This window comes from Trichechus manatus, unplaced genomic scaffold (genome assembly GCF_000243295.1).
Source record: "Trichechus manatus latirostris isolate Lorelei unplaced genomic scaffold, TriManLat1.0 scaffold00050, whole genome shotgun sequence".
In the NCBI taxonomy this organism is placed as follows: Eukaryota; Metazoa; Chordata; class Mammalia; order Sirenia; family Trichechidae; genus Trichechus; species Trichechus manatus.
This window is the reverse complement of record NW_004443986.1, coordinates 3,156,189-3,168,472: the sequence shown is the minus strand read 5'-3', so window position 1 is coordinate 3,168,472 and position 12,284 is coordinate 3,156,189. Positions and strand designations below refer to the sequence as shown.

The 12,284-nt window shown below is 36.7% G+C and overlaps 1 protein-coding gene and 1 long non-coding RNA gene across 3 annotated transcripts in view; one reads left to right on the top strand and one right to left on the bottom strand.

Annotated features, from left to right (window-relative positions):
* TSPAN13 (tetraspanin 13) overlaps positions 1-12,284 on the bottom strand; it is a 39,258-nt gene that overhangs the window by 15,914 nt on the left and 11,060 nt on the right. For both annotated transcript variants that reach the window (XM_004377423.2, XM_023732278.1), the window contains exons 2-4: positions 5,280-5,447; positions 4,570-4,650; positions 3,898-4,011 (exon numbers count right to left, since the gene is read on the bottom strand). In XM_004377423.2, coding sequence (XP_004377480.1) covers positions 3,898-4,011; positions 4,570-4,650; positions 5,280-5,447 — 363 coding nt within the window. The remainder of the gene's footprint in view (positions 1-3,897; positions 4,012-4,569; positions 4,651-5,279; positions 5,448-12,284) is intronic.
* LOC111820782 (uncharacterized) lies at positions 6,045-10,732 on the top strand. The gene is made up of 2 exons (XR_002824296.1): positions 6,045-6,080; positions 10,327-10,732. It is a non-coding gene; the product is annotated as an uncharacterized LOC111820782 (long non-coding RNA).

Below are 12,284 nucleotides of genomic sequence, written 5' to 3'. Positions count from 1 at the left end.
AATTATGTTGAGGAATTTCCCTTCTATTCCTATTTTGTTGAGAGTTTTTATCATGAATGGGTGTTGGACTTTGTCAAATGCCTTTTCTGCATCAATTGATAAGATCATGTGGTTCTTGTCTTTTGTTTTATTAATCTGATAGATTACATTGATTTTTTTCTAATGCTGAACCATCCCTGCACACCTGGTATAAATCCCACTTGATTATGGTGAATTATTTTTTGGATATGTTGCTGAATTCTATTGGCTAGAATTTTGTTGAGGATTTTTGCATCAATGTTCATGAGGGATGTTGGTCTGTAATTTTCTTTTTTGGTGGTGTCTTTATCTGATTTTGGTATCAAGGTTATACTGGCTTCACAGAATGAGTCTGCGAGTATTCCATCCTTTTCTATGCTCTGAAATACCTTTAGTAGCAGTGGTGTTAACTCTTCTCTGAAAGTTTGGTAGAATTCTCCAGTGAAACTGTCCAGGCCAAGGCTTTTTTTTGTTGGGAGTTTTTAAATTACCGTTTCAATCTCTTTCTTTTTGTTATGGGTTTATTTGGTTGTTCTACCTCTGTTTGTGTTAGTTTAGGTAGGTCATGAGTTTCTAGAAATTTGTCCATTTCCTCTAGGTTTTCAAACTTGTTAAGAGTACAATTTTTCATAGTATTCTGTTATGATTCTTTTAATTTCAGTTGGGTCTGTTGTGACATCACCCATCTCATTTCTTAAATGGGTTATTTGCTTCCTCTCCTGTTTTTCTTTTGTCAGTTTGGCCAATGGTTTATCAATTTTGTGATCTTTTCAAAGAACTAGCTTTTGGTCTTTTTAACTCTTTCAATTGTTTTTCTATTCTCTATTTTGTTTAATCCTGCTCTAATTCTTATTATTTCCTTTCTTCTGGCACCCGAGGGCTTCTTTCGCTACTCTCTACTTGTTCCAGTTGTAGGGTTAAAGTTTTGATTTTGGCCCTTTCTTCTTTTTGGATGTGTGCATTTATTACTATAAACTGACCTCTGAGCACTGCTTTTGCTGCGTCCCAAAGGTTCTGGTAGGATGTGTTTTCATTCTTGATTCTATGAATTTCTTTATTCCATCCTTAATTTCTTCTATAACCCAGTAGTTTTTAAGCAAGGTGTTGTTCAGTTCCCATGTGTTTGATTTTTTTTTTCCTTGCTTTTTCTGTTATTGATTTCTACTTTTATGGCTTTATGGTCAAAAATGATACTTTCTATTATTTAGATGCTTTGGATTCTGTTAAGGCTTGCTTTATGCCCTAATATGTGGCTTATTCTGGAGAATGTTCCATGTGCGCTGGAAAAGAAAGTATACTTGGCTGCTGTTGGGTGGAGTGTTTGGTGTATGTCCATGAGATCAAGTTGGTTGATTGTAGCATTTAGATCTTCCGTGTCTTTACTGAGCTTCTTTCTGGAGTTCTGTCCTTCACCAAAAGTGGTGTGCTGAAGTCTCCTACTACTATTGTGAAGCTGTCTATGTCTCTTTTCAATGCTGTTAAGAGTTTGTTTTATGTATTTTGGTGCCGTCATTGGGCACATAAATATTTATTATAGTTATGTCCTCCTGGTTTATTGACCCTTTAATCATTATATAGTGTCCTTCCTTATCCTTTGTGGTGGATTTTACTTTAAAGTCTATTTTGTCAGAGATTAATATTGCCACTCCTGCTTTTTTGAGTGTTGTTTGTTTGATATATTTTTTTCCATCCTTTGAGTCTTAGTTTGTGTCTTTAAGTCTAAGGTGTGTCTCTTGTAGGCGGCATATAGACGGATCGTGTATTTTTACCCATTCTGCCACTCTCTCTTTATTGGCGCATTTAGTCCATTTATATTCAGTGTAATTATTGATAGGTATGAGTTTAGTGCTGTCATTTTGATGTCTTTTTTTGTGTGTTGCTGAGTTTCTTTGTTCCACTTAATTTTCTGTGCTGAGTTGTTTTTCTTTATGCATTTTCTTTTCATCTTTTTCATTGTTGTTGCTTTTGTATTTGCTAAGTCTTTATATTTTTCTTGTTTCTATTTTGATGTGTAGGATTGTTAGTTTCCTTTGTGGTTACCTTAATATTTACCCCTATTTTTCTAAGTTTAAACCAGTCTTTTACTTCTTTATATTGCCTTGACTTCCTCTCCATATGAAAAATCTGTGGCTAGATTTTTTACGTTCCTCTTTTTTGTTTTAATGTTGTCATCTTTTACATATTGACATCTCTGTTTCCCTATTTTTAGTGTTTTAGCTTTGATTTATTTTTGTGACTTCCCTATCTGGGTTGATACCTGGTTGCTCGGTCCTTTGTTCTAGTCTTGGGTTGTTTTCTGATGTTATTGACTTTCTAACTGGAGGACTCCCTTTAGTATTTTTTGTAATTTTGGTTTGGTTTTTGCAAATTCCCTGAATTTCTGTTTATGTGAAAATACCTTAATTTCGCCATCATATTAGAGAGACAGTTTTGCTGGATATATAACTCTTGGCTGTCAATTGTTTTTCTTCGAGGCTTTACATATGTCATCACATTGCCTTCTTGCCTGCATGGTTTCTGCTGAGTAGTCCAAGCTTAGTCTTATTGACTCTCCTTTGTACATGACTTTTCGTTTATCCCTAGTCACTCTTAGAATTCTCTTTATCTTTGATTTTGGCAAGTTTGATTATAATATGTCTTGGTGACTTTCTTTTGGATCTTCCTTATGTGGGGTTCAATCAGCATCTTGGATGGATACCTTGTCATCTTTCACAATATCAGGGAAGTTTTCTGCCAACAAATCTTCAACAATTCTCTGTATTTTCTGTTATCCACCCCCACCCCCACCCCGTTCTGGTACTCCAATCACTCGTAAGTTATTCCTCTTGATAGAGTTCCACATAATTCTTAGGGTTTCTTCATTTTTTTATTCCTTATATCTGATTTTTCCTCATGTAAGTCAGTGTCAAGTGCTTTATCTTCAGTCTCACTAATTCTGACTTCCATTGCCTCAAGTCTGCTCCTATGACTTTTGACTGAGTTGTCTAATTCTGAAATTTTATTGTTAATCTTCTGGATTTCTGTTTGCTGTCTATGGATTCTTGTAGCTTGTTAAATTTGTCATTATGCTCTTCTCTAATCTTTTTAAGTTCCTCTATTGCTTGGTCTGTGCTTTGCCTAACTTCCTTCCTGATCTCTTGAACAGTTCTGTATATTAATCTTTTGTATTCTGCCTCTGGAAATTGCAAGAAATTCTCTTCCTCCGGAAAATATCTTGATTCTTTATTTTGGGAGCTTGCTGAAGCCATCACAGTCTGCCTCTTTATGTGATTTGATATTGACTGTTGTCTCCGAGCCCTCAGTAAGGTACTATATTTACATATGTTTGCTTACTGTGCCCTAGCTTCTTGTTTTGTTTTGATATGCCCAAATAGGCTGCTCATGTGAGCTAGCTTGATTACCGGTGCCCCTGAGGCTCCAACGTCCTGCCACCAGGTGGCCAGACCTGCCACTAAGTATGTGAACCCACGAGTCTGCCCACTCCTCCTGTATGGATTCAGCTCAGGTGTCCAGGTAGTTGGCCACCAACTGTGTGGTGCAGGCTCTCACTACAGTATAGAGAGTCATTTTGGTGTCAGCTGATGCAGTTGGCACCCTCTGCATCTCCCTAGTGACCCCACTATCTAGGAGGAGTAGAATGGGAAGAAATTAGAGGCAATGACTAGAAGCATCTGTGTACATTAGGATTCTGAAATATTCAATACTCTTGGGAGTGGATATCTGCGGACAGGCAAATGATACAATTGTGTGCATGGATATATAACGTAACTATATAGAAAGCATTTTTTAAATACAATTCAGCATAAGAAACTCCATTTCTTCCAGGTGAAACATTACACGCAATGCATCTCCAATAAATATTTTATTCTTTGTACTTACAGCCATACAGGTGTCATTTGGGTTAAAACTTCGGAACCCACAGCAGTTTAAATTTCTCTGGATGTCATTTCGAGCACTTGCTGTATTATTCCAACCAACTTCCAGAAGCTGACCCTAGATAATGCATTTAATATTTACATTAAAATGTGTAATCCCTACGTGAAATGTATAAAGCTAGAGCTTGTAACCTTTAGTAGTGAGTTTACCTAAAATAAATATTCTTTATAAGGCCATTCTTTTCAAAGGCTTATCCCTCAATCTGCAAAAAAAAAATTAAGGCACTATTTCTATTTCAAGAATGAAACAGTCTTAATTTTTAAATGCAATTTAAAAGAGGTACTTGGTTCAAAGGCATAATTCTCAGAGCATGACAAGACAAAATTCCACTGCCCCAAGACAGAGGCCCATATTCCTCTACAAACTAGACTTTGAAAAGAGTTAATTGTTAAAATGGGACCACTAACATTCTGGAGCAAACATTTCATTGTATAATGGTGGGAGAAGACTAGGTGGAGGATGTCTTTTAGCAGAATGAAAAAAGAATATGATGTTTAGAGTAAAAACGGTATTCTGAGCAAGAGGAAATTGCTTTATATTCCAATCATTTCTCCTCCTTTTCCTACACTCATATTATGTGGTGTAATAAAGTAGAAGGAAACAGTCTTTGCTTACCTGTTGTTCCTGGTTCAGGGCTAAACAAGCACAGGATACAGAGAACTGAACAATAAATACAAGTAAGAGAATAATCATGTACTGAGAGTTAAAAGTTAAGGATAGTCTAAGCACTTTTCAAATAACATTAAAAAAGAGGTACTGATAACTTTTGAAAGGCATATACATAATTATTATTTTGATAATGCACTGTAGATACAATTTCATATAGAAAAATACTGATGATTATTACTTAACTAAAAGCAGATCTATCAGAATTGTATTTAGAATTAAATATAAATTCTTACATTTATAAAATAGGAAATAAGTACAGATAAGCGTACGTAAGCTTTCTTGAGATTAAATATAAAAAAAAAACACTGTGAAATTCCCAATCAAATATTAATATGCTGGAAAGGTCCTAGAAGCAACCCACTGAAGTAATTCAATGTGATTCTGAATTTGCAATATATAAACTGGACTATACTGAACTTGAAGAAGATATTCTCCATGATGTGACAAGAAAAAGGAGGAATATGTATACATACAATAACTGTACCCTAAGAGATGTTTCTATGTTGAACAAATACACACACCCCTTGCTAGAGGTTGCTGTCTGGCATTTAATTTCCTAATCATAAATTTAAATTAATTGTAGCAATCAAATACTAATCAATAGCAAATAAGGACTCAAACCTAATGGAGTAAATATCACATAATAAAAAGGATACAAAAAAAAGCAACACCTGATGGTGTTTTACAGCTCCAATCAGCCCCACTAAGGCAATCAGGAACAAGAAGATGCCCACTGCAATGACTACACCGACCACCCGGAGACTGGAAATCAGCCCGAAGCCAATTCCCCATGCAGCAATTCCAATTAGCAGCAGACTAACCAACTGCAAGAACAATCAAAAGCAGGGGGAGGGAAATGAGGGGAAGCAGCATCAATTTATATAATTTCAAGAACATTTTTCAAGTACCTATTTAGTATCTTACAAATGACAGCTAATACTAAATACTAGAATAGATACAAGATCGCAGTGCACAGTATTATTTTAAGAAATTATATCAACCCTCAGTCACACTTTTTTTTTTAACTAACAATAATCTATAAAATATGGAGCCTCAGAGATCATGCTACTTAAGCTTTTGAAGTAACACCATACGTGAAGCTTCTAAATGCCAATACAGCTCAGTGCAATACATTAGTCTCTTCACTATTTAATCACTTACCTTTCCTTCAAAGCTCAGCTGGATTGCAAACTACTCTGGCAATGCCTGCCTCCTCCCCAACAGACTGAATTACTCTTTCTCTTCTCTGGGCAATTTCTGTGCCCTGAATATGGTTCTATTTCTCCCCTCAGCAAACTCACATTCTGTTTTCCAGCTTGGCTCTCTAGGAGGCTGAGAAACTTGAGAGCAAGGACCCGCATCTTTTCAATGCTCCCAGAAGCTATCACGGGACTTGGCACCTGGCGAACACTCAAAAATTGCTCACTGAATTGTTGCTGAAATGAACTGCTTTAGAGGTCATTATCTATTCTATTTATTCATTTAAAGGTAAATATGAATTTAAATTATATTAACATTAATGACATTCAGATGTTGTTATCATTCTAATAGAAATATAGACTAGAATATATATAGATACAGATACAAATATCCATTAAAACTTTTAGCAAGATAAAAAGAATACAAGAGATTTTAGCTATTTCAAGTGAAAAGGCATTCTGAGTGTGTGTATATATGTGTATATATATATATATGAATTCTTATATATATAAAACAAAACCAAGTGAAAAGAGAGAACACATGCCTCAAAAAAGGCCATTACCTATAAAATTCAGTTACATCTTTAAAATAACAAATAAATAGCATGCCATGATAAAGATTATAATTAACTAACAGAAGTTGTAGCTGTCATGGTTTGAATTATGTCCCCCAAAAGATGTGTGTATCAATTTGGCTAGGCCATGATTCCTGGTACTGTGTGATTTTCCTGTATGTTGTAAACCTGCCTCTATGATGTTAATGAGGGAGGATGGGTGGCAGTTGTGTTAGTAAGGTAGGACCTGATCTCCAAGACTGGATTGTATCCTGAGGCAATCTCTTGAGATATAAAAGACAGAACTGAGCAGTGAGACAGGGGGACCTCATACCATCAAGAAAGCAGTGCCAGGAGCAGAGTGCACTGAGAAACTCCTAGTCTGGGGGAACACTGATGAGAAGGCAGAGAGAGAAAGCCTTCCCCCGGAGCTGACACCTTGAATTTGGACTTTGAGCCTACTTTACTGTAAGGAAATAAACTTCTCTTCGTTAAAACCATCCACTTGTGGTACTTCTGTTATGGCAGCACTAGATGACTAAGACAGTAGCTTAAACAGGTATCAGTCAAAATCAACTCCAACTTTTTTTTTCTTTTCCGAAACTGGTTTTAGGGGGAGAGTTAAGGGAAGGGAGTTATGAAACAGGAAGGAGACAGTATCTTCAGTTGAGGTCCAACCATTTTCTGGAGCAATCTGACAGTATATAATACCAACCGGGAGGAATCAAAATATATAAAATATGCTTTCTAGCACCATTTAAAGGCCTAATAACTTTGTTCATGAATATAAAAATGGATTTTTATAAATATAAAATGGATCTTTTTCTACTCAAATATGTAATTTTTGATATGTGTAGCCATAATTTATTAGACACAAATTTTAAATTTGATGGTATCTAAAAGTTCTTACATATGCAGAAATACAAGCAAAACTGCTAAATATTGGCAAATATAGCACCTGTTAGTATTTTTATCCATTTATTATAAAGAAGCAAAACTTAAGAGTAAAAGAAACCACTGATAGCAAAACAGAACCAAGTTATGGCATTATCTCCACCACCCACCTGTCAGTTTGTTGTAATGTGGTGGCTTGTGTGTTGCTGTGATACTGAAGTTATGCCACTGGTATTTCAAATACCAGCAGAGTTATCCATGGTGGGCAGATTTCAGCGGAGCACCCAGACTAAGAGACACTAGGAAGAAAGGCCTGGCAATCTACTTCTGAAAATTAGCCAGTGAAAACTTTATGGATCACAACTGAACACTGTCCAACTTGCTTGCTTTGGACATGTCAACATGAGGGATCAATCAGTAGGAGAGGACATTATATTTGGTGAAATAGGGTCAGTGAGGGTGAGGGAGACCCTCGGTGAGATAGACTGGCACAACAGCCACAATGATGGGCTCAAACATGCTAGCGATCTTGAGAACGATGCAAGACTGGGCAACACTTAAGTTCGGTTGTACATTAGGCCGGCATGAATCTGAGTCAACTCGAAGGTAGCTATATATCCATCTATGCATCTGTGGTGTTATCTGTACATGTTGTTCTCCACTGCAGTCAAGTACACAAAGAAAGCTTTTGTTTTCAGAAGGAAAAAATCCTCACAAATTTTGCTGCCCAGAAATGTATCTAGTCTCTCACTTTCTCAATTGCTCATCAGCAGCTCTATTTACATCTATTTCATTTTTAATATCTTCACTCACAATCTTCTAACAACCTCAAACTATGCTGGATTGAGAAAAAGTCCTCTGCCCCTTCACAAGTTAGCTTATTTCTGACTGTGGTATCCAAATATAACGCATTTCCTTTCACAAGCTGAAAAAGGCAGCAGCCTGAAGGAGGTGTGAAGGAAGAAGGGCTGGGTGATGCCTAGGACAGGCCTCGCCTTCCTGAAGTGAGAGGGCTATGCTTAGCATGCTGACTACATCTGGGTACCAAACGCTGAAGATGGTCCACAGTTGCAACATATCAGAGTAATCTGCCAACATCAAGTCTTAAGTGTGATGCTTGTTTCCTAATTAAATTAAATTCAAGGGCAGGACTTTATATTTCTTTCCCTGAGTCTTGGAAACAAAAAGATCAAAAGAGTGAATAATCTGATACACAAAATTCTTCTAATTTTAAAATAGTTTTAAAGAATTACTTTGGGAAGCATACTAAATCTTTACTATATGAATATATTCTTAAGAGAAGCTTAATATTTATGTATTAATGTCCTAAGAGCAAGAGATAAAGACATCCCCACTAAAACAGGGGTCGGCAAAGTTTATCCTTAAAGAGCCAGATAGCAAATATTTTTGGCTTTGCAGGCTATACGGTCTCTGCCAAAACTAGTCAACTCTGCTGTTGTAGCACAAAAGCAGTAATAGACAAAACATAAACAAATGAGCATGGCTGTGTTCCAATAATACTTTATTTATGGAACCTGAGACTTCATTTTCATATATCACAAAATATTATTCTTCCTTTGATTTCTTTTTAACCATTTAAAAACATAAAACCATTCTTAGCTCCTGGACCATACAAAAACAGGCAGTGAGATGGATTTGGCCCATGAGCTATATACTTTGCTGACCCCTGCCCTAGACGTCAGTGTAGGAGAGAAAAATTACAGTGCTACCAATAATTGCTGTATCAGAGATTTTTAAAACACAAAAACAACACTATATGCTCTTTGTAGATGATTAATACATGAAATTGTCATAAATTTATAAAAATGCATGGCAATGACAGATGCTGACTTCAAGATAGTGACTACTTTTGAGAGGGGAAAATGAGAAGGGGGCTGTACCATTAACATCTAACTTCTTAAAAAGAGAGAGAGACACGACAAAACATTGGTATTTGTTAAATCTGGCTAGTGGGTTCACAGGAGTCTACCACAGTATTTTCTGTGCATATGAAATATTTCCTAATTAAAATCTGCCTTGAAAATTTTAACAGCCCCTTTTTTACTAGGATGCGAATTCTAAATTCTTCTGCTTTACTTTTCCTCTGTAATTTGGTCTGACTTTCCTCGGCCAGTCTTAGCTCCTACTTTTCCCCAAACAGCTACTAAAATCAAGATAGCTTCCTCATCATCTGTGTCTCAAATGTTTCATATTAATTCCCATCTGTGTACCTTGCAGTGCTGGCCACGTTCCCTCCTATAATATGCTCCCATTTGGGAAAAAGAAGCGCTATCAAATCAAAGTGGTATACAACTGAAAGCTGAAAGCAGGAGGTGATAATTTAACTGTCCAATCCAAAACAAATTTTATATTGATTATTCCAACAGTGAAACTGTCCAAATACAAACTTATGTGAGGGGATCAATTTTATGATAAACCTCCAAAAATATAACTTGTGTTTTTTTTAATTAAATAAAAATTGAAAACAATGTACCTAAATGTTTTCCTTATGTGACTGGTGTTTCTAACACATTATAATAACAAAATTCCCCAAAATATTCATAATTAACTTTTTAAATTAGAAATAGCACCTAAAGATTTGTAATATGCCTCCAATTAAATGTCATTATCAATGTTTAGCTTCTACCAAAAAAGAACCTTTTAAAGATGATAATGAAATACAATTTATTTCTGAGGAGTGGTAATTGTGTGCTATAGTTAGTTGGTTTGTAATTTTGAAGAGAATGGGATTAGATGAGGTTTTCCAAACTAGTAATCTAAAAATTATTGATTCAAGTAAAATTAATTCTAACTGCATAATTAAAAAGCTGACATCACTGGTAGACAAAGGAACTGCAAGAGTCCTTTGTTCAATTATAACAACAGTTTCCGTATGAAACTAATTGTAATAGAAAGTAAATTTAGACCTATTACAAATAGTTTCCTTCCTTTAGGAGACAGAGTGCTGATAAAAAACAGATTATGGATCTGTTAACTCATTGATAGCGATGCTTTTATAAGCCAGGAAGCTCCAACCTTTCCTGTTTTCTCTTTAGAACAAAGAAAAGCGAATCATATAAGCCTTAGGATTAAAAGAGCTGTAATGGAAAAGGCCGACCAAAGCAAGATTATGAAAGTATCTAAAACTGGCATGGCTTCCTCAAGCAAGGCCCAAGAGACAGAGGCAGCGGCACAGCTACTGGTTCCCACAGGAGTAGATTCTGTGAGAGATGCAGAAACAGGGGGGTGCTGGGGTGGGGGCATAGAGATTCTCAGCTAAGGCTCAGGAGATGGCACAAACCCACAAAACACCAAGGCACAAAGGCACTTGCCTGGTGATCTTAGTCTACCCCCTTCATTTTGTAGCTGAGAAAATCAGAACAACAAGGTGACATCCGACAATACAATGTTAGTGCTGTAACTGAACTCAGCTTTCCTCTTGGAGCTTTTTTTTTTTTTTTTCTCCCTAAAGGACTTATCATAGTGCCTAGCCACATACTTAAATAATTTTTAAAATTTAAGATGTAATACTAAGGACAATACTATCATTCATTAAAAAAAAAAAGTAGTTCTGGCTTCGTAGTCAGATCAATATGCATTTGAATCACATCTCTCTAACTTATTTGCCCATGAAACCTGGATGCATAGTGATATGTAAAGGGGAGGAAGAAAAGTCCTTTGCTCATATGACCTTTCCATTCATTAAGCACCAAATGCTAGCTTATTAATTTTGTGCTTTTTATTTTTCTTTAACTCAACCCAGAAATTTTGTCACATACACCTACATTCACACACAGGCACAGAGTACACTGCCTTGAGTTGGGCAGCAAGAAATTCTACTTGGGATGAGGAGTCTTAATCTTTGAGAATACTCTAACCCAAAACCCATTGCCGTTGAGTGGATTCCGACTCATTGTGACCCTACAGATTCTCTAGAGACTACTCTGGCAAACAAAAATCTTAAAAATTAATCAACATGTTTGTGCACCTTTGGATGGATACATGCAATGATATTAAAGAAAAAAGATGTGGTGTATAATATTCCTTACAGTCGAGCATAAGTGTTGAAATATTAAACCCATACACTACACCTTTCAAATGATGAAGGAATGCCAGAATATTCTAAAATTAAGAACTGAAGGTCAGACAAATGGCCGCCTTGAGGACGAATGACCTTTGTAGTAGATACATGTTGCTTTTGCAACCCAGCACATGTGTTTCTTGTGAGACCCTTAATCACAGTGCCTCACTGCCCCCCACCAACCACCACCAGCAGCAGACACAAGACTCAACTCTGTTAAAGATGGCTGCCCGTCCTCCTGTCCACAGTGACTGGTTCATAAACCAACAGGGTCAATCAGTATGTCTCTAAATCTGATACAGGGATATTGGGAGGGGGAAAAAGGTTTCCTTTGGCACAGCAAGCTATAAGGACAATCTAAGTTGGTTCTGCCTGTGCCCACCTTGCACGTGGAGATATCTAGCCTCAAAAAGAATCTAAGCAGAGGCAAGCAAGTTGAGAAGTGGACAGAAGGAGGGAGAGAGCTCTGGCCTTTTCTGAGCCTCTTTATCCAGCCATCTCTGATTATCCAACTATTGGATGTCCCAGGTTTATAGCCGACACATTCTTTTAAGCTCATCTATAACCCATAAAGAATTCTGACTAATAAAAGCTCCATCTTGCATGTGGTTTTTTATATATCTTTTAATACCTGCAAACTTGCACTGACCCTATCCACCTTCGCCACTGTGACCACCTTCCCTACCTAGAAGAACCTTAAATCTTTCACCTTATCATAGGCTTTAAAAACCATGAACACTCCCTTTCAGTTGAACTTCTTACTCTAAGGCCAATACAAGAAGGGAATCAGTGAGCCTGGAGAAATGTCCTAAGGGCATCTTCTTTCTGCAAACACCCTCCCTAAACTAGATTTAACTCCAGCCTAAGTTTTACTGGGAAACCCTGGTGGTATAGTGGTTAAGAACTACGGCTGCTAACCAAAAGGTCAGCAGC